General features: G+C 69.5%; 5 protein-coding genes and 1 long non-coding RNA gene across 8 annotated transcripts; 3 read left to right on the top strand and 3 right to left on the bottom strand.

Annotated features, from left to right (window-relative positions):
• Positions 1 to 28: 28 nt before the first annotated feature.
• LOC142037518 (uncharacterized) lies at positions 29 to 4,759 on the bottom strand. Its single transcript, XM_075041975.1, has 4 exons — positions 4,605 to 4,759; positions 691 to 2,574; positions 148 to 589; positions 29 to 38 (listed from the first exon to the last, which is right to left on the bottom strand). Exons 2-4 carry the CDS (start codon positions 2,471 to 2,473, stop codon positions 29 to 31), a joined length of 2,235 nt encoding a protein of 744 aa, XP_074898076.1. The 5' UTR covers positions 2,474 to 2,574; positions 4,605 to 4,759.
• Positions 4,760 to 5,044: 285 nt separating this feature from the next.
• Positions 5,045 to 7,464, bottom strand: LOC142038303 (interleukin-36 receptor antagonist protein-like). Its single transcript, XM_075043633.1, has 6 exons — positions 7,413 to 7,464; positions 7,218 to 7,254; positions 6,944 to 7,098; positions 6,212 to 6,367; positions 6,006 to 6,130; positions 5,045 to 5,336 (listed from the first exon to the last, which is right to left on the bottom strand). The coding sequence occupies exons 2-6, from the start codon at positions 7,244 to 7,246 to the stop codon at positions 5,136 to 5,138; spliced, it is 666 nt and encodes a 221-aa protein (XP_074899734.1). The 5' UTR covers positions 7,247 to 7,254; positions 7,413 to 7,464; the 3' UTR covers positions 5,045 to 5,135.
• On the top strand, positions 5,308 to 8,989 carry LOC142038305 (uncharacterized). Its single transcript, XR_012652560.1, has 5 exons — positions 5,308 to 5,428; positions 6,012 to 6,101; positions 7,335 to 7,534; positions 8,086 to 8,277; positions 8,393 to 8,989. It is a non-coding gene; the product is annotated as an uncharacterized LOC142038305 (long non-coding RNA).
• On the bottom strand, positions 8,248 to 10,312 carry LOC142038300 (interleukin-36 receptor antagonist protein-like). Of its 3 annotated transcripts, XM_075043631.1 has the most exons (5): positions 9,731 to 9,805; positions 9,444 to 9,504; positions 9,233 to 9,321; positions 9,007 to 9,131; positions 8,248 to 8,457 (listed from the first exon to the last, which is right to left on the bottom strand). In XM_075043631.1, exons 1-5 carry the CDS (start codon positions 9,732 to 9,734, stop codon positions 8,248 to 8,250), a joined length of 489 nt encoding a protein of 162 aa, XP_074899732.1. In that variant the 5' UTR covers positions 9,735 to 9,805. The 3 variants fall into 3 exon arrangements, with proteins under 3 accessions (XP_074899732.1, XP_074899730.1, XP_074899731.1); XM_075043629.1 differs by lacking the exon at positions 9,007 to 9,131 and having other exon boundaries at positions 9,731 to 10,312; XM_075043630.1 differs by having other exon boundaries at positions 9,444 to 9,822.
• On the top strand, positions 10,266 to 12,227 carry TMED4 (transmembrane p24 trafficking protein 4). Its single transcript, XM_075043632.1, has 5 exons — positions 10,266 to 10,453; positions 10,690 to 10,790; positions 11,377 to 11,502; positions 11,621 to 11,767; positions 11,868 to 12,227. The coding sequence occupies exons 1-5, from the start codon at positions 10,312 to 10,314 to the stop codon at positions 12,015 to 12,017; spliced, it is 666 nt and encodes a 221-aa protein (XP_074899733.1). The 5' UTR covers positions 10,266 to 10,311; the 3' UTR covers positions 12,018 to 12,227.
• Positions 12,228 to 12,384: 157 nt separating this feature from the next.
• Positions 12,385 to 17,804, top strand: DDX56 (DEAD-box helicase 56). Its single transcript, XM_075043628.1, has 14 exons — positions 12,385 to 12,562; positions 12,906 to 13,067; positions 13,528 to 13,688; positions 13,798 to 13,968; positions 14,599 to 14,689; positions 14,944 to 15,188; positions 15,607 to 15,729; positions 16,273 to 16,389; positions 16,488 to 16,582; positions 16,712 to 16,785; positions 16,882 to 16,971; positions 17,097 to 17,202; positions 17,381 to 17,478; positions 17,579 to 17,804. Exons 1-14 carry the CDS (start codon positions 12,503 to 12,505, stop codon positions 17,657 to 17,659), a joined length of 1,674 nt encoding a protein of 557 aa, XP_074899729.1. The 5' UTR covers positions 12,385 to 12,502; the 3' UTR covers positions 17,660 to 17,804.
• Positions 17,805 to 18,323: the final 519 nt, after the last annotated feature.

Here is an 18,323-nt window from a genome sequence, read left to right as displayed (position 1 = left end):
GGGGGGCTGGGGGGGGGCTGCGGGTGATCTAGGGGGGGCTGGAGGCTGGGGGGGGGCTGGTACCCCCCTCCCATGGGCTGATATGGGGGGCTGGGGGGGGGCTGGGGGAAATCGAGGGGGTTTGGGGGGCTGGGGGGGGGCTGGTACCCCCCTCCCATGAGCTGATATGGGGGGCTGGGGGGGGGCTGGGGGAAATCGAGGGGGTTTGGGGGGCTGGGGGGGGGCTGGTACCCCCCTCCCATGGGCTGATATGGGGGGGTTGGGGGTTTCTGGTATCCCCCTCCTTGGGGCAAATCTGGGGAGGGTGGGGGGGTCCGGCACCCCCCTCCCAGGGGTGGCTTTGGGGGGGTCAGGGGCCTGGGGAGGGGCAGATCCTGGTCTCCCCCTCCTGGGGCCAGACCTGGGGGGTAACCGGGGCTGGGGGGGTCCTGGTCACCCCCCCGTAGGGTAAGCTCCAGTGGGGCCAGGGGTCCGGGGGGGTCCCAGTACCCCCATTCTGGCTGCAGCCGTAGGGATCTGGGGGGGTCCCCAGATCCCGGGGGCAGATCCAGGGGGTCGGAGAGCGTCAGGCCTGGGGGTCGGGGGGGTCCTGGGGGGGCAGAAGACAGAGCCGGGGGGGGGGTCCCCATCAGCATTAGTGCCCCCCCCCCCCAAAACCAAAACCCAAGGTTGGGGGGTCCCCACACTCACCCTGCTCCGTGGTGCTGCCGACGTCCCCTCCTGCCGGACGGCACCCAAGGGGTGGGGGGGTGCTGGTGGGGGGGGGACACCCCGGTCCCCCCCCGGTGCCCCCCGTGCCGTCATCCCTCTCGGTGATGAGCAGCGGCTGCAGGGCGGCACCGTGGGGCCGGTAGAGGGGCACGCGGTGGGCACCCGTGGGTGCCAGCACCCGGCTCTGGAAGAGGGGGTTGGTGTGGAAGTGGGGCTCCTCCTCCTCCAGATCTTCCTCCTCCTCGGCGTCTTCCTCCCGGGAAGAGCAGCCGTCGTCATCTTCGTCGTCCTCCTCCTCTTCCTCTTCGCCGCATTCGGGGTTCCAGCGCTCGGGCGAGGTGGTCCCACCCGCGGGTGTGAACTCGGGCGAGATGCTCCCGTCCACGGGCACGTGCGCCGGTGGGATGCTCCCATCCGTGGGCACCGACTTGGGCGAGACGCTCCAATCCACGGTCAGAGCCTTGGGCGAGATGTGCCCACCCACGGGAACGTCCTCCGGCGAGATGATTCCATCCGTGGGCACGGACTCGGGCAAGATGCTCCCATCCATGGACACGTGCTCCTGCAAGATGCTCCCATCCACGGGCACGGACTTGGGCGAGATGCTCCCATCCATGGGCACATGCTCCTGCGAGATGCTCCCATCCACGGGCATGGACTTGGGCGAGATGGTCCCATCCATGGGCACAGACTTGGGCGAGATGCTCCCATCCATGGGCACGGACTTGGGCGAGATGCTCCCATCCATGGGCACGGACTCGGGCGAGATGCTCCCACCCTTTGGCACGGACTCGGATGAGATGCTCCCACCCTTTGGCACACGTTGATGCGAGATGCTCCCACCCGTGGGCATGGACTTGGTTGAGTTGTTCTCATCCATGGGTGTGGACTTGGACGAGTTGGTGCCATCTATCGGCACGTGCTCCTGCAAGCCGGTCTCATCCGTGGGCATGGACACGGGCGAGATGCTCCCATCCACGGACATCGACCTGGGCGAGATGTTCCCATCTGTAGGCACACGGTGCTCGGTTGAGACGCTCCCACCCACGGACACGTGCGAGACGCTCTCATATGCAATTCCACAGCCTTGGTGCTCGTGGAAGATGCTCCCACCCATGGGCACGGACTTGGGGGAGAGGGTCCCATCCATGGGCACACGGAAGATGCTCTCGTGCGTGGATCCATGGCCTCGGTGCTCGCGGAAGATGCTCTCATCCAGGGGCGTGGACTTGGGCGAGATGCTCCCACCCGTGGGCTCGTGGCCACGGTGCTCTTGCGAGACGCTCCCACCCGTGGACGCGCGGAAGAAGTTCTCGTACGTGGATCCGAGGCCTCGGCGCTCACGCGAGCTGCTCCCGTCCGCGGGCACGAACTCGGGCGAGACGCTCCCATCCGCGGGCACGCGCCGGTGCGAGACGCTCTCCCCCGTGGAGCCAAGACCGCGGCGCCGGCGCGAGACGCTCGGTGCCGCGGCGGCCCCGTGGCCGCGGTGCCAGCCGTCCCGGGACGTCGGGTGGCGGTGGTCGCCGTCCGGCCGCCCCTCGATGGCTCCCTGCAGCTCCTGGACGCAGAGCTGGGCTCGCACCAGGCTGGCCCAGAAGACGTCGGTGCCGGCGGGGGCCGCGGCGGCGGGGGTCGCCCCTTCGGCACCCGTCCCCGAGAAGACGATGGCGTCCTGCGCCGCCAGGACCCCGGCGGCGGCGGCGGTGACGGCGGTGGTGGTGGCGGCGGCGGCGGTGGTGGTGGTGCCCGCCGGCTCCATGGCACGGTGCCCGCCGCTACGGCTGCCTGCCCGCCGCGTACGGGCAGCTGCCTGTCCTGCCCGGCGTCCCGCTGCCCGGCCCCATGGCCGTGGGTCAGGGCCTGGGGGGGCAGCAGGAGGAGACGGGGTGGGTGGGGGGTCCCTGCACCGGGGGAGGGAGGGAGGAAGGGGAGGAAGGAAGGGAAGGAGGGAGGAAGGAAAGGGGGGAAGGAAAGGGGGGAAGGAGGGAGGAAGGAGGGAGGAAGGAAGGGGAGGAGGGAAGAAGGAGGGAGGAAGGGAATGAAGGAAGGAGGGAAGGAAGGTTGGAGGAAGGAGGGGAAGGAAGGAAGGAAGGAAGGAAGGAAGGAAGGAAGGAAGGAAGGAAGGAAGGAAGAAGGAGGGGAAGGAAGGAGGGAAGGTTGGAGGAAGGAGGGGAAGGAAGGAGGGAAGGTTGGAGGAAGGATGGAGGAAGGAGGCAGGAAGGGAAGGAAGGAGGGAAGGAGGGTGGAAGGAGGGAGGATGGAGGAAGGAAGGGAAGGAAGGAGGGAAGGATGGAGGAAGGAAGGGAAGGATGGAGGAAGGAAGGGAAGGATGGAGGAAGGAGGCAGGAAAGGAAGGAGGGAGGAAGGAGGGAGGAAGGGAAGGAAGGAGGTAGGGCGCAGGGAGGGATGAAGGAAGGAGGAAGGAAGGAGAGAGGAAGGGAGGGAGGGAAGAACGGAGAAAGGAGGGAGGGAGGGAGGAGGGGAGGGAGGAAGGAGGGAGGGAGGGAGGGGAGGAGGAGGAAGGAAGGGAGGGAAGGGTGGAGGAAGCAGGGATGGAGGGAGGATGGAGGGATGAAGGAAGGAGGGAGGGAGGAGGCAGGGAGGGAGGCGGGGGAGAGGGAAGGAGGAAGGGACGGAGGAGGAAGGAGGGAGGGATCAGAGGAGGAAGGAGGGATGGAAGGAGGAAGGAGGAGGAGGAGGAAGGAGGAAAGAGGAGGAGGAGGAAGGAGAACTTGGGGGGGGGCAGGGGAGGGAGGGGGTCAGGGTGGGCACCTCCGGGCAGGGGTGGGGGCCGAGCACCCGCACCCCAGCACCCGCACCCCGTCCCCGTCCCCCGCGTCACCCCACGGCCCCCACGTCACGGCCCCCACGTCACCCGCGTCACCGCCACCGCCGCCGGCTTCCGGCCCCGCCGGGGCAGGAAAGGGGGATGGGGAGGGGGGGAAGAGGACCCGAACGACCCCCCCACCTCGGGGGGGAGGGCTGCACCCCACGCTGCGCCCCACGCCGCGCCCCACGCCTCCGTCCCGCGTAGGCCGCTGCGGAGCGCAACCCCATAGCAGCCATCAGAGAAGCCACCACCGTCATGGGGGGGGTCACGGCTCACCCACCCTTGTCCCCTCCCCACGCCAGCACCTCTGTCCCGAGTGGGGGGGGGAGCACTCAAGGGTGAGGCTTCCTGCAGCACTGGGGGGGGGTCCCCAAATCAAGGGGGGGGGGTCTTGCACCCAGCAGTGGGTGCTGCCTCTATTTTGGGGGGGGGGTGTCCCTGCTGAGGCTGAGGGGGGGTGCGCCCCAAAGTGGGTGCTGCCTGTGCACTGTGGGGTGGACACCCTGGTGGGACCCCCCCCCCCCAAACCCTGCACCCCCTCCCTCCAAATGCCCCCCCCCCCGCACCGGGGCAGGGGGACCCCAAGGGGTGGGGGGGTACCCAAAGGGTTCTGAGGGGGCTCGGGGGGGACCCCAAGGGGGGGGGACCCCAAAGGCTCCTAGGGGGGGTTTTGGGGGGGCAAAGGTCTATGGGGGACCCCAAGGGGTTATGGGGGGGCTCTGGGGGTGGGGACCCCCAAGGTTGGGGGGGGACCCCAACGGAGTGTGGGGGACCCCACGGGGCGCACCCAGAGACCTGTGGGGGGTCCAGAGGAGCCGGGGGGGACCCTCAGGGGCCACGGGGGACCCCCAGAGTTATGGGGGGGCCCCCGCTGGGGGGGTCCCGAGGGTTTTTGGGGGAACCCTCAAGTCTCGGGGGACCCTCCAGGGCCGGGGGGGGGGTCGGCCCTGGGGAGCACTGAGAGCTATTGGGGGGGCCCCAAGGGCACCCCGCGTGTCCCCCCCCGGGCCGTGGGGACCCCCGGGCCGCCCCCCCCCCCGCTCCCCTCCCCTCCCCTTACCGGCACTGCCGGCGCGCGGCGCGGGGCGTGTCCACCGCCGGACCCGCCCCCTTCCTCCGCCCCGCCCCTCCCGGCGGGGGCGGGGCAAGGCAGCACAAAAACCCGCCCCCCGGTCACGCCCCGCGGTGAGGCCACGCCCCCTCGGCGTGGCAGGCCCCTCCTCCTGCCCCCACGGGGCCCGATCCTGCCCCACGGCGCTCGATCCTGCCCCCCCCATAGCCCGATCCCACCCCACGGGGCCCGATCCTGCCCCCCCCGGCCCAATCCTGCCCTCCCATAGTCCGATCCTACCCCTCGGGGCCCGATCCTGCTCCCCCCATAGCCCGATCCTGCCCCCCCCCGTGGCCTGATCCTGCCCTACTGAGTCCGATCCTGCCCCACGGGGCCCGATCCTGCCCCCCCCCCCAGCCCTGAACCCCACACCACAAGCTGAGACAAACGCCATCGCTTTATTCCCCCACCCTGGGGGGGACTGATGGTGGGGAGGACACCCCCACCCACGGGTGCCTCCCCCACCCACGGGTGCCGCGGTCACTTGCGGAGCAGGTAGAAGCTGGTGACGGCGGGGGGGGGGGCCAGGGACAGTGCCTCCCCCTGCCCCTGGGTGGTGCTGAGGAAGTGCCCGGGGAAGGCGGCAGCCTCGAAGGTGTGCGTGGAGCCGCCGAAGGTCTTGTAGAAGGTGTAGGGGGTGGCCTCGGCCCCCCGCGAGAACAGGTCCAGCAGCCCCACCTCCTGTCATGGGAGGGGGGGTCACCGCCGGGACACCGCCCGGGTGGCCATCACCATCTCCAGGTGCCACCATCTCAAGGAACACCCACCCCCAGGTGATGCCATCATGAGGCGACAGCACCCTGGGGAACCCCCACCTCCAGGTGACACCACCTCAGGGTGACACCATCTGGGATGACACCATCTTAGGGTGCCCCCACCTTAGGTTGCCCAGCTTGAGTTGATCCACCTTGGGATGCCCCACCCCAGGGTGCCCCCACCTTGGGTCATCTACCTTGGGTTGACCCACCTTTGGGTCCCCACCACCTCTGGGTGCCCCCACCTTGGGTCATCTACCTTGGGTTGACCCACCTTTGGGTCCCCACCACCCCAGGGTGCCCCCACCTTGGGTCATCTACCTTGGGTTGACCCACCTTTGGGTCCCCACCACCTCTGGGTGCCCCCACCTTGGGTTGCCTACCTTGGGTTGACCCACCTTTGGGTCCCCACCACCTCTGGGTGCCCCCACCTTGGGTCATCTACCTTGGGTTGACCCACCTTTGGGTCCCCGCCACCCCAGGGTGCCCCCACCTTGGGTTGCCTACCTTGGGTTGACCCACCTAGGGTTGACCCACCTCTGGGTGCCCCCCCACCCTGGGCCACCCCCCATCATGATGCCCACCCTGTGCTCACCTCCAGCTTCAGCTGGGGCTCGGGACCGGTGCCGCAGGAGAGGGCCTGGCTGCCACCACGGATGCCCACGATGAGGGGACAGCGCCGGCGCTCCAGGTACTGGTTGGGCACCACGCTGATGGGTTCTACGAGGAGATGGGGCGGATGGGTTGGGTGGGAGCACCCATGGCGGGGGGTGCCACCCCCTCCCCACCCAGGGCACCCACCTTCCTGGGCGGCGTTGGCACCCTGCAGTCTGGTGGCCACCAGGTGCCCGTTGTGCAGGCAGAGCCCGTTCTGCTCCGTGTCCCGCACCACGTAGTGGTAGGGCTTTGCCAGGGGATTCACCCCCGCCGAGGACATCGTCGTCTCCTCCGAGACCTCTGCCAGGGGACGTGGGGACACGGGGAGGGGACACACGGGGCGTCATGGGCACGTGGGGATGCGGGGGTGTCCCAGGGATGTGGGGCTGGGGGACATGGGGACGTGGGGATGGGGCACACAGGGGTGATGGGCACGTGGGGATGGGGGACATGGGGACGGGGGACACGGGGAGGGGGCACGGGGGGTGGCACAGGTGCATGGGGACATGGGGACATGTTGGCATCACGGGGACACGGGGACATGGGGATGGGTGACACGGGTGTGATGGACCTGTGGGGACATGGGGACACGGGGGCATGTAGGCGTCACAGGCATGTGGGGTCAGGGGACACAGGGACACGGGGACACGGGGATGGGGGACACGGGTGCGATGAGCACGTGGGGACCGGGAACAGAGGCACATGGGCGCATGGGGACATGGGTGGGGAACACGGGCATCATGGGGACGTGTGGGCATCACAGGGACGTGCGGATGGGGGACATGACACAGGGACGTGGGGACGGGAACACGGAGGGGGCAGGTGGAGGAACAGGAGACACGTGGGGAGAGGGCCCCCATGCCCACCGGGCACTACCTTTCCCCAGGAAATCCTCGAACAAGGCCACCATGTCAGGGTCGATGACAGACTCCGCCGCGTCCCCGGTCCCCATGCTCAGCCCCGCCGCGACACCCAGCGGGTGCCCAAGGGGCTGGGACTGCTGCGGGTGTCCCTCGGGACCCTCGGCCCTGCTGCAGCCCGGGGGGGGCGGGAATGGGGAGAGAGGGGTGAGGGCGGGCGCCACACCAGGTGACTCAAGCCCCGAGCATGAGGGGAGGGACAACCCCATCCCCACCCTGTCACCGCTCACCTGAAGGCAGGTCTGGACACGTGGGACATGGCCAAGCCTGCGCGAGAGAAAGGGTAGCGTGTAGGTGACACGGGTGATGTGGGTGGGGGATCCCCCCTGATGCACCTGGTCTCCCAGTTGTCAGTAGGCTCCAGAGTGAACGCCCTCAGAACATCGCTCACATAGGACCCAGCTTGTCCCTGTCCCCAGCGATACCTGCAAATCCGTCAGCTTCGGAAATCCTGTCCCGTGTCCTCTGGGTTGTGTGTGTCCCCCCCCGCCGGGTGACAGTGGCTCTTATAGGGCCGGGCGGGGTGGTGGGGGCAGACCCCGCCCAGGTAATTGTACGGGAGCGAGCTGGGCTGGGCGCGAGGAAGGTGACGGGGACACGGAGCGATGGCGAAATACCACCTGGTCCCACTGTCCCCCGTGTCCCCCCCCCATCATGCCCGTGGTCACCGTGGCTGGGATGGCCCCTGCGCCCCGTCCCCGCGGTGCCCCGTCCCCGTGGCCCCATGTACCTTGTTCCCCCCGGTGCCCGTCTGCCCCATCCCCACAGTCCCGCGTGCCCCGTCCCCGCCGTGCCGTGCCGTGCCGTGCCACGCCATGCCCGTGCCGGCGGCGGTTGGGGTGCGCCGGGTGAAATCCGGGAAAGGGGCCGAATCTGGGAGGCACCCGGCTAAGGGGCAGCCCCGCCAGCTGCGTCACCCCTCTTGGGGATGTCCCGTCCCCATCCCTAACGAGCCGGTGGCGCAACACCGGCCATCCCGCCGCGGTGACGCGGGCGCCGGGGCCCACCGCTCGCTCTGCCCTGCCCTGTCCCCCCCCGTTCCTCGCTGTCACCCCCACGTCACGGGGACCAAGGTGTCCTAAACATCTTTATTCCCAGGGTGGGATGTCACCGTCCCCAGGGGGAGGACGTCACCGTCCCCGCCTGGATGTCGCCATCCCGGGGGGGATGTCACCATCCCTGGGGTGAGGACGTCACCATCCCTGGTGGGACGTCAGCGTCCCCGGCGGGGGACGTCACCGTCCCGGGGGACGAGGGGGTTCAGCAGAGCTGGAAGTAGAAGTCGAGGAGGTGGGTGTCATCGGGGTGCCGGGAGAGCCCCAGGGGCTGGTGGCCTCGTGCCGAGGTGCAGAGGAACCAGCCGGGGTTGGCGGCCGACTCGAAGCGCCACAGCCCGTCCTTGTAGGAGCGGAAGAAGGTGAAGGCGGCCGAGGCCACCCCGGCGCGGGGCAGCTCCCTGATGTCGGCGTCCTGCGGTGGGGACCGGTGCCGGAACGTCACCGGCGGCCGGCTGGAGACGGCGTGGCCGCGCCACCTGCGGTGTCCCTGTCCCCCGTGGTGTCCCCATCCCTGTGATGCCCCAGCCCGGTGATCCCCATGTGCCCTGTCCCCGTGGTGTCCCCGAGCCTGTGGCGTCCCCGTCCCCATGACGTCTCCATCCCCGTGACATCCCCATGTCCCCATCCCCATGGTGTCCCCGTCCCTGCGACACCCCCATCCCCACAGTGTCCCCACCCCTTTCATGTCCCCATCCCTGTGACATCCCCATCCCCACCATGTCCCCATCCCTTTCACATCCCCATCCCTTTGGTGTCCCTGTCCCCATGGCGTCCCCATCCCTGTGGTGTCCTCATCCCTTTGGTGTCCCCATCCTTGTGGCATCCCCATCCCCATGGCGTCCCCATCCCCACGATGTCCCCATCCCCATGGCGTCCCCATCCCCGCGGCGTCCCCATCCCTTGGATGTCCCCATTCCTTTGGCGTCCCCGCGGCGTCCCCGTCCCCTCGGTGTCCCCTGACCTGCAGCTGCAGGGTGGGCTGGCTGGCGGGGGGGCTGGCCAGGCAGCGGGTGCCATTCTGAATGCCCAGGATGATGGGCAGCCGGGCGGGCTCGAAGGCGCGGTTGGGCACCCAAAACACCCTCTCTGGGGACACACACGCACACACACACACGGGGCCATCAGGACGTACCCGACACGTGTGTGTGTGTGTGTGTGTCCCCCGTGTCCCCGTGTCCCCATCTCACCTTCGAGGGCAGCGTTGGCCCCTTGCAGGTGCCCGGCCACCAGCTGGTCATTGCGCAGGTAAAGTGACTTCTGGTTGACGTCCCAAATCCTGCCGACGACAGCGGTGACGGCGGTGCCCACCCCAGCACCCCGACGTCCCGTGTCCCCCCCACGCCCCCCGGCACCGAGGTGTCACCCGTGGGTGCTCCCCCCCCCCCCCCCCCGACTTACCGATACTGGAAGACTTTGGTCTGCAGGGTGGGAGCGTTGCAGAGGGCGAAGCCTTCGGCCTCTGCGCAGAGGAAGAGGAGGGCGAGGGTGAGCGCGGGCTGGCACGCCATGGCACCCCGATCCCCGCCACCCGCGTGTCCCCCTCGCCTTTATAACCCCCTCCCGAAATTTCCAGCCTGCGGAGGCGGGGGGCTGCCGGTGGCGCAATCGTCCCCGCGGTTCCGCTTCCCCTCCCGCCTCGCCGGGTCCTTCCCCGGGGTGGGGGGGGTCCCCGATCACCCGCTCACCCATGGGACCCCCCGACCCCGGCCAAGCCCTGGGGCAGCAGCTGGGAGGAAGGAAGGAAGGAAGGAAGGAGGTTGGTGGTGGTGTTGCCACACCGCTGGCGGGGTGTGAGGGGTTGGCTCCGCCCCGCCGGGGGACTCGGCACGGCCGGGGGCGACAGCCGAGGCCGATCGTTCCGGGGGGGGCACACCGGGACACAACCGGGGGTGACAGGGACCCCTCGGAACTAGCCCAAGCGGGACTCGAACTGTCAACCTCAGCGCTAAGGGCGCGGCGCCCTCCCCGCTGCGCCACCGGGGGGGGGGGGGCGCTCCACTCATGCGTGTGTCGCCGTGGCGACGGCGCATGCGCAGCGAAGCGAACGCGGGCCGCCGGCGGCGGGAACCCAGCGGGCACCCGTAGGTGTATCGTGGGGACCAGTGAGTGGCCGCCGGCGGGTGGCGCATGCGCGGTGTGCGCGGATTGGGCAGCGGCGCATGCGCGCTGTGCTCGGGGAGGGGGCGGCGCATGCGCGGTGTGCTAGCGGGCTACCGCGGCGCATGCGCAGTGTCGCCCCGGCGGGGCCGGGGGAGGGAGAGGGGCCATGGCGGGCGGCGAGACGTTGCGGGCGGCTTTGGCCGCCGTGGTGTTGGCGGCCTGGAGCGCCCACGGTCTCTACTTCCACATCGGCGAGACCGAGAAGCGCTGCTTCATCGAAGAAATCCCGGATGAGACCATGGTCATCGGTACGGGGCGCGGGAGGGGCCGGCGGGGGGCTGAGGCGGGGGGGGGGGAGCCAGGAGACCACCGGGGATATGGAGGGGTAACGGGAGGGACCAGCAGGAGGGACCGGGAGCTCCCCCAGGAACGACGGGGGTGGGGAGGGGCAGGAGAGATTCGCAGGAACCGGGAGGGGTTGGGGGGGGGGCGCGGTACCGGGGGGTTCTGGGCCCGCTCCGACCCGCTGCCCACCCTCCCCCAGGGAACTACCGGACGCAGCTGTGGGACAAACAGTCAGAGTCGTTCCTGCCCTCCACCCCGGGGCTGGGCATGCACGTGGAAGTGAAGGACCCCGACGGCAAGGTGAGCGTCCCGGGGCGGGGGGCGCAAGCATCCCGGGGTGGGGGTCCCTCTGGGGGTCGGGCACCCATCAGGCAGGGGGTTGGGGCCCTGGGGCATGTGGGGTGCCCAGCAGCTGGGGTAGGGGGTTCCTGGGGTGCATGGGGCACCCGCCAGCATGGTGGGGGTGTCTTTGGGGTCCTTGGGGTGCCTGCCAGCTGGGGTGGGGGGGTCCCTGGAGCACATGGGGTGCCTGCCAGCCTGGGTGGGGGGTCCCTGGGGTGCCTGCTGGCTGGGTTGGAGGAGTGTTTGGGGTGCCTTCCAGCCAAGGCAGGGGGTCCCTGGGGTGCCCCCTGTCCTGGGTGTGGGGTCTCTGGGGCGTATGGGGTGCCCTCTAGCTGGGGCAGGTGGTCCCTGGGTGCCCACCAGACTGGGCGTGGGGTCCCTGGGGTGCCCAGTGTGCCCCCCCAACAAGGGCAGGGGTTCCCTGGGGTGCACGGTGCACCCACCAGCCAGGACTGGGGGGCTCACGGGAGACGTGGGGGCTGTCCCAGTGTCCCCCCCTGCCCCAGGGTGGGCACTGGGTGACGGTGGCCGCATCCCGGCGTAGGTGGTGCTGTCGCGGCAGTATGGCTCTGAAGGACGGTTCACCTTCACCTCCCACACACCGGGCGAGCACCAGATCTGCCTCCACTCCAACTCCACCCGCATGGCGCTCTTTGCCGGTGGCAAACTGGTAATTGTGGGGTCGGGGGGGACGGGACGGGACACCCCCCAAAACCGGGGTCGGGGGTGTCAGCAGTAGCGGGGGTCTGCTGACGTGTGTGTGTGTGTCCCACTTCTTGGCCCCGCAGCGGGTGCACCTGGACATCCAGGTGGGTGAACACACCAACAACTACCCCGAAATCGCTGCAAAGGACAAGCTGACGGAGCTGCAGCTCCGCGCCCGCCAGCTCCTCGACCAGGTCGAGCAGATCCAGAAGGAGCAAAACTACCAACGGGTGAGGAGGGGGCTCCAGTGGGGGGGGTAAAACCCTTTTTCTCCCCCCTCCCAAACCCCCATGACACCCCCCCATTTATTTTTGTTTCTTTGACCAACAGTATCGGGAGGAACGTTTCCGCATGACGAGCGAGAGCACCAACCAGCGGGTGCTGTGGTGGTCCATCGCCCAAACCATCATCCTCATCCTCACCGGCATTTGGCAGATGAGGCACCTCAAGAGCTTCTTTGAGGCCAAAAAGCTGGTGTAGCCCCCCTCTTACCCCACCGGGACCCCCCCCCACCCCACCCCAGGGGGCTCCCACAGCCCCCAGAGGGGGAACCCCTGCTGCCTGCCGGCACCCCAGGGGTGATGGGCAAACGTGAAGGGTGCGGGGGGGCCCTGCCTGCTCATCGGGGAGGGTGGGGGCCGACCCCCGCAGTGGCGTTTGGGGGGGGAAATAAAGGTTTTTGGGGTCCGATGGAGTTTGCTGGTGCTTTTTTGGGGGGCGGGGGGAGCCTGGGGTGCTGCACCAAGCCGGCTGGGGGGCTCAGGTTGTCCCTTAAGCCCCCCCCGGGTGTGCATGTCCCGATCCGACCCCCCCTCCCCCGGCCAAGGACCGGGGAGGGAGGCCCCTCCGCACCGGTGCTGTTCAGTCCTCCACCGGTAGGGGGCGACGGCGGCGGCTCCTCCGCTCTCCTCGCGGTCTCTCTGGGCGCCGGGCGGAAGTCTCAGTAGGCGGGCGAGGAGGCCACCATGGCGGCTGCGACAGCGCCGGGCTTCGAGCACATGGGCTTGGACGGGCGGCTGCTGCGGGTGCGCTGGGGCGGGCAAGGGGTGTGAGACGGTCAGGGTGGGCTGTGGGGTCCTGGGGATGGGCTCGGTCGGGGTGGGGGGGGGGTGTCGGGACATGGTCGGGGTGGGCGAGGGGAGAGGCCTTGTGGGGGGGGCCGGGACACAGGGGTCCCTTTTGGGGGGTGGGAGGCCATGAGGGACCGGGGCTCCTCGGTGGGGAGGGGGCGGCCATGAGGGGCCGGGACACCGGGATGCCTTGGGGTGAGGGTGCTTCGCAGGCCTGGTTCGCCCCCACCGTGATGGGGGGGGGGGGGGCACTGGGGATCCCAGGTAGTTGGGACCCCCGAGGTGACGGACCCCGCAGGCGGTGGCGGAGCTGGGCTGGGCCGCCCCCACGGCCATCCAGGCCGAGGCCATTCCCCTGGCGCTGGAAGGCCGCGATCTCCTGGCCCGGGCCAGAACCGGCTCCGGGAAGACGGGGGCCTACGGGCTGCCCCTGCTCCAGCACCTTCTGCGCATCAAGGCGGTGAGCGGGGCGGGGGATCAGGTGCTGGGGGGTACGTGGGGTGTCAAGCCGGGGTGGGGGCTGGGGGGCATGGGGGCACCCTGGGCTGTTGGGCTCGGGTGGGTACCGGCGGGTACGCGGGCTCTGTGGGATGGTGGGCATGGGGGGGGGGCACCGTGGGGTATCTAGGGAGGGGTGGGCACTGTGGGGCAGGTGGGATTTGGGGTGTGTGGGCAGGAGTGGGCACTGTGGGGCACCTGGGGTATGTAGGCAAGGGTGGGCACTGTGGGTTATATGACCTCTATGGGGTGCCTGGGCACGGGTGGGCACCGTGGGACAGAGCTGGGTGCTGTGGAGTGTTGAGCTGGGGGGAACACGCTGTGGGGCATGGGGGCACCCTGGGCTGTGTGGGCAGGGACGGGCTCCGTGGGGCGCCAGGGCAGCTCTCCCGTGCACCGGCGGTGACGGCGGGCCGGTGCAGGCGCCCTCGGCGGTGGCGCAGGCGGTGCGGGCGCTGGTGCTGGTGCCTTCCAAGGAGTTGGGGCAGCAAGTGGTGCGCAGCCTGCAGCAGCTGGCGGCTTTCTGTGCCCGCGACGTGCGGGTGGCCGACCTCTGCGCCCAGACCGACCTCGCCGCCCAGCGGTAAGCTCACCCCCAAACCGCTCCGTGCCCACCAGCCCCGGACGCCTGGGTCCCCCCGTCAAGCAGGGGAGGGTGGACGGGAGAGGTGGGTGATGCCGTGTGTCGCCAGGCCGGTGCTGATGGAGAAGCCGGACGTGGTGGTGGGCACGCCGGGGCGGGTGCTGGCACACCTCAGCGCCCGCAGCCTGAGCCTGCGGCACTCACTGGAGCTGCTGGTGCTGGATGAGGCTGACCTGCTGCTCTCCTTCGGCTTCGGCGAGGACATCAAATCCCTGCTGTGGTGAGGGGCACCCCGGCGTGGGGGGGCACTGTATGGGACCTGGGGGACACTGCCAGGGCTGGAGGACGTGGGGGGCACAGCCAGGGGCTTGGGGGACACTGAAGGTTTGGGGGGCACAGCCAGGGGTTTGAGGGCACTGAGGGTTTGGGTGGGACTTTTGCGGCTGGAGAACATAGGGCGTACAGCCAAGGTTTTGGGGGACAGTGGTGGGGCTGGGGGACAGTGCTGGGGCTTGGGGGCATGGGGGGCACTGCCGGGGCTGGGGAGGACACTGAGGATTTTGGGGGTCAGTGCCACGGCTGGGGGGCACTGCTGGGGTTGGAGGACATGGGGAGTACAGCTAGAGGTTTGGGGGGCACTGCTGGAAGTAGAGGACATGGGGGGCACAACCAAGGGTTTGGGGCCACTGCCAGGGCTGCGGGGCACAGGGGGGCTGGAAGACACGGGGGGCACAGCCAGGGCAGGACAACACGGGCGGCCACTTGCAGAGCTGGGGGACATTTGGGGTGCCTTGCCAGGGCTGAGGGGTGCAGTGGGGCTCAAGAGGGGGAAACCGGGTATTGCCAGCTCTGGTGCCAAGGGTTTTGGGGGGCTGGCACTGAGCCTCCCCCTGCCTTGCCGCCCCCCCAGCCACCTCCCCAAGATCTACCAGGCGATGCTCATGTCGGCCACCTTCAGCCCCGACGTGGAGGCCCTCAAGGAGCTGGTGCTGCACAACCCGGTGAGTGGGCACTTGGGGGGGCACGGGGAGAGGTTTAGGGTGTCCGGGGGTGGGGTACGAGGGGAGATTTGGGGGGTGCAGCGTGGGCACAGAGATGGGGAGACAGCGGGACTTGGGAATGCAGCACCCACAGGGGCATATTTTGGGGGACATACGGGGTGCGGCAGACACTGGGGTACACCAGCGGGTGGAGGGGGGTGGGGGCACGACAGGCCCGTGCCCACGTCCCCCCAACCCTGCCGCGGTGCGTGCAGGTGACGGTGCGCCCGCCGGAGCCGCAGCTACCCAGCAGCTCCCAACTGCGGCAATTCGTGGTGCGCTGCGGCACGGAGGAGGACAAGTTCCTGCTGCTCTGCGCCCTGCTGAAGCTGAGGCTGCTGCGGGGCCGGGCCCTGCTCTTCGTGGGCACCCTCGCTCGCTGCTACCGCCTCAAGCTCTTCCTCGAGCAGTTTGGCATCCCTGCCTGCGCCCTTAATTCTGAGCTGCCGGCCCGCTCCCGGTAACCCCCAAGGGGACGGTGGGGTGCTCAACTGGGTGAGGGTGCCCCTGGGGTGGTGCGGAGGAGGGTAAAGGGGAAAGCGGGGTGTCCACGAAGGGCCCAGGGGGTGACGGGGTGCCCCCGGGGATCAGGGTGACTGCTGAGGGCTTGTGGAAGAAGATGAGGGGCAGCCTTGGGTTGGGAGAAAGCAGGGTGCTCCCTGGGGACAATGGGTGCCCGAGGGCATCTCGGGTGAGCTAAGGGGTGCCCGGGGAAATAGGGTGCCCTTGGGGTGCCAGGGGAAATGCCCGTGGGGGTAAGGATGCCCTGGCGGGGTCCCAGGAGGGTGCAGGGTGCCCGTGGAAGAAGGGCAGGGGGGCGGACACCAGAGAGGGGTGCCTGTGGTGGGGACGCTGATGGGCACCCGCTTTGTCCCCAGGTGTCACGTCATCACCCAGTTCAACCGGGGCATCTACGACTACATCGTGGCCACCGACGAGGAGGCGCCAGCAGTGCCCGCGGAGCAACCCCCACGCAAGAAGCGCAGGGGTGCTGCCCAGAGGTGAGTTCCGTGGGTGCCGCTGTGTCACCAGGGTGATGTCCCGCTGCAGCCAGGGAGGGCTCAGGCCAGGGAAGGTCACCCAGAGCTGTCGGGGTGCTTCTGCCTGGGGTGTCCCTGTCCCCGCCAAGGTCCCATGCCCAGAGGAGGTCCCTGTGCCCGCGGGGATGTCCCTGTCCCCAGGGGGTTCCCCGTGCCCACCATGTCCCCAAAGTGGGGGGGACAGTTCTCTTGCCCAGGGGGGTTTATGTCTCGTGCCTGTGTGTGTGTCTGCCCAAGGGAGGTCCCTGTGCCCAGCGTGTTCCCTTCTTTGTGGGGGTCTCCTTGCCCTGTCCCCACGGCTCTGGGGTCATCGTGCCCAGGGTGTCCCTGTGCCCGTGTGGGTGTCGGTACCCAGTGTGTCCTCGTACCCATGGGGATCCCCTTTCCCAGCGTTCCTGCGCCCACGTGAGTGTCTGTGTCCCAAATGTCCCCTTGCCCGGGGTGTCCCCGTGTCCTCAGGGGTCCCCGAGCCACCCCAACACCTTGTGTGTGCGTGTCCCCAAGCAAGGGCAAGGACCCGGAGTACGGTGTCGCGCGGGGCATCGACTTCCAAAACGTGGCCGCCGTCATCAACTTCGACGTTCCGCCGACGGTTGAGTCCTACATCCACCGCGTGGGCAGGTACGTGGGGACACGGGGAGGGGACGCGGCGGTGCCCGCGGTGGCTGGCAGCCCCCTCGGGTGGCCGTCCCACCGCCGCATCCCCTCCGTGCCCGCAGGACGGCCCGCGCCGACAACCCCGGCACGGCGCTAACCTTCGCGCTGCCCGAGGAGCAGGATGCCCTGTCCCAGATCGAGGACACGCTCGCCGGAGGTCGGGGGGACACCGTGTCGCTTCGGGGAGGGGGACGAGGGGGGCAGCGGGTGCTAAGGGACGTCGGAGGGCTGCGGGGTGTCGGGAGCGAGGGTGGGGGTGACCCCACATGTCCCCGTGTGTCCCCAGAGAACGGCGAGTCGATGCTGCAGCCCTACAAGTTCTCCACGGAGGAGATCGAGGGACTGCGCTACCGCTGCCGGGTAGGTGGATTGCGGGCAATGCCAGGGAGGGGGTGCCGGTGGTACCGGCTGGCGGGAGGGTGCCAGGCTCTGACACCCCATGTCCCCCACTCCCAGGATGCCATGCGCTCTGTCACCAAGCAGGCGGTGAAGGAGGCCCGGCTGCGGGAGATCAAGGATGAGCTGCTCAACTCGGAGAAACTCAAGGTAAGCCCCGCTCCGGTTCCCGGCGGGCTCGGGGCTGCCCGAGGGGCAGAGGGCAGCGTCCTGGGGGTCTGCAGGTGTGGGGTGGGTACTGGGCGCTGCCAGCCCCCCCGATTCTCCGCCCCCAGGCGTACTTCGAGGACAACCCCCGCGACCTGCACGTCCTGCGCCACGATAAGCCCCTGCACCCCGCCATCGTCAAGCCTCACCTCCGCAACGTGCCCGACTACCTGGGTACGTCCCTGTGCCCGCCGGCTGGCACTGGTTTTGCGGGAGAAAAGGAGTGGGATTTGGAACCCTGGGTGGTGACAGCGGCGTAGAGGCAAAATGGTGCCTGGGGGTGACGTTGTGGGGGGACAGGGATGTCCCTGGGGCCACCGGCACCCTCTCACCCACTGCTCTCTGCCTGCAGTGCCCCCCAGCCTCCGCGGCATCGCCAAACCCCACCTCAAGAAGCGCAAGTGTCTGCGGCTGCGCCACGCTGGTGCCAACCGTCGGGGCGGCTCGACGGTGAGTGTGGAACAAGCAGGGAGGGACCCCCCCACCCCCCCCCACCCCCCTATGCTGCCAAGGGGTCCGACGCTGCTTTTCTTTCCTCCCCCACCTCCAGTCCCGCGGCACCGGCAACCCACTGCAGAGCTTCAAGTACGCCCGACGCCGCGCCAAGCGCCCGGCCGCGCCGCCCTCCTGAGCTTCCTCCGGTGCCCCGCGGACTCTGCCTGCTCCGGGGAGGGGGCACCGCGGCCGCCTCGCAGCCCGCCCAGCCGAGGAACGGGGTATCTCCGTTCCGTACCCTGCGGGGTGGCCGTGTCCAATAAAGGTGCCAACGGACTGTCCCAGCTGTGTGCCGTGTTGTGCCGTCACCTTGCCGGGCGCTTCTTGCTGGCCCGCCTGTGGTGCCCCCACCGGCTACGTGACAGGGGAAGGTTGGTGACGCAGGGGTGGGAAGCGGCGTCTCTGGTTGATGCCGGGCAAAGGTGCCAGGGCGTTATCGCCCCCCCTCTTATCGAGGCCAAGGCTGTACAAGGGCCATAAATTGGGGCAAGGATGCAGTGGGGGCGTGGCACTGCCAGCTTTGCGGGGCTCGGGTCCCCCCAAGCGCCCCACCACCCCTGTGCCGACGTTGCCGTGAGCCTGGTAGCCTGGCACGTCTCTCCCCGGAGCTGGCACCGTGCCTTGGGCAGCACGCGGCTTGCGTGCTGCCGGCTCGCCCCGGCCGGGTGCCTCCCGGGGTGCTGAGGTTCACCCAGCCCTGCCCCGTGGCATACGAGGCAGGCGTTACCCCTCGGGGTGCCCGAAACCACCCGCCAAGGCATCTTATCGGGGTTACGGCGTCTTATCGGGGGCCACCGCTC

The sequence above is a fragment of the Buteo buteo genome, chromosome 12 (genome assembly GCF_964188355.1).
Source record: "Buteo buteo chromosome 12, bButBut1.hap1.1, whole genome shotgun sequence".
In the NCBI taxonomy this organism is placed as follows: Eukaryota; Metazoa; Chordata; class Aves; order Accipitriformes; family Accipitridae; genus Buteo; species Buteo buteo.
Note: the sequence above shows the minus strand (reverse complement) of the source record. Positions and strands in the feature narration are given on the sequence as shown.

Excerpts from the sequence above, each read along its gene's own strand:
- LOC142037518 (XM_075041975.1), bottom strand. The coding sequence starts at position 2,473 with ATGGAGCCGGCGGGCACCACCACCACCGCCGCCGCCGCCACCACCACC. Across the intron at positions 590-690 it reads CGGCAGCACCACGGAGCAGG|GACCCCCCCGACCCCCAGGC; the intron begins GTGAGTGTGGGG and ends CTGCCCCCCCAG.
- LOC142038303 (XM_075043633.1), bottom strand. The coding sequence starts at position 7,246 with ATGTCCCACGTGTCCAGACCTGCCTTCAG. Across the intron at positions 6,368-6,943 it reads CGAGGATTTCCTGGGGAAAG|AGGTCTCGGAGGAGACGACG; the intron begins GTAGTGCCCGGT and ends GTCCCCTGGCAG. Across the intron at positions 5,337-6,005 it reads AGCCCCAGCTGAAGCTGGAG|GAGGTGGGGCTGCTGGACCT; the intron begins GTGAGCACAGGG and ends CTCCCATGACAG.
- DDX56 (XM_075043628.1), top strand. The coding sequence starts at position 12,503 with ATGGCGGCTGCGACAGCGCCGGGCTTCGAGCACATGGGCTTGGACGGG. Across the intron at positions 15,189-15,606 it reads GAGCTGCCGGCCCGCTCCCG|GTGTCACGTCATCACCCAGT; the intron begins GTAACCCCCAAG and ends CTTTGTCCCCAG. Across the intron at positions 16,972-17,096 it reads TCAACTCGGAGAAACTCAAG|GCGTACTTCGAGGACAACCC; the intron begins GTAAGCCCCGCT and ends CTCCGCCCCCAG.
- LOC142038300 (XM_075043629.1), bottom strand. The coding sequence starts at position 10,237 with ATGCGCCGCCCCCTCCCCGAGCACAGCGCGCATGCGCCGCTGCCCAAT. Across the intron at positions 9,505-9,730 it reads GGGGTCGGGGGGTCCCATGG|AGGCCGAAGGCTTCGCCCTC; the intron begins GTGAGCGGGTGA and ends TCCTCTGCGCAG. Across the intron at positions 9,322-9,443 it reads ACCAAAGTCTTCCAGTATCG|GATTTGGGACGTCAACCAGA; the intron begins GTAAGTCGGGGG and ends TGTCGTCGGCAG.
- TMED4 (XM_075043632.1), top strand. The coding sequence starts at position 10,312 with ATGGCGGGCGGCGAGACGTTGCGGGCGGCTTTGGCCGCCGTGGTGTTG. Across the intron at positions 10,454-10,689 it reads GGATGAGACCATGGTCATCG|GGAACTACCGGACGCAGCTG; the intron begins GTACGGGGCGCG and ends ACCCTCCCCCAG. Across the intron at positions 11,768-11,867 it reads AGGAGCAAAACTACCAACGG|TATCGGGAGGAACGTTTCCG; the intron begins GTGAGGAGGGGG and ends TTTGACCAACAG.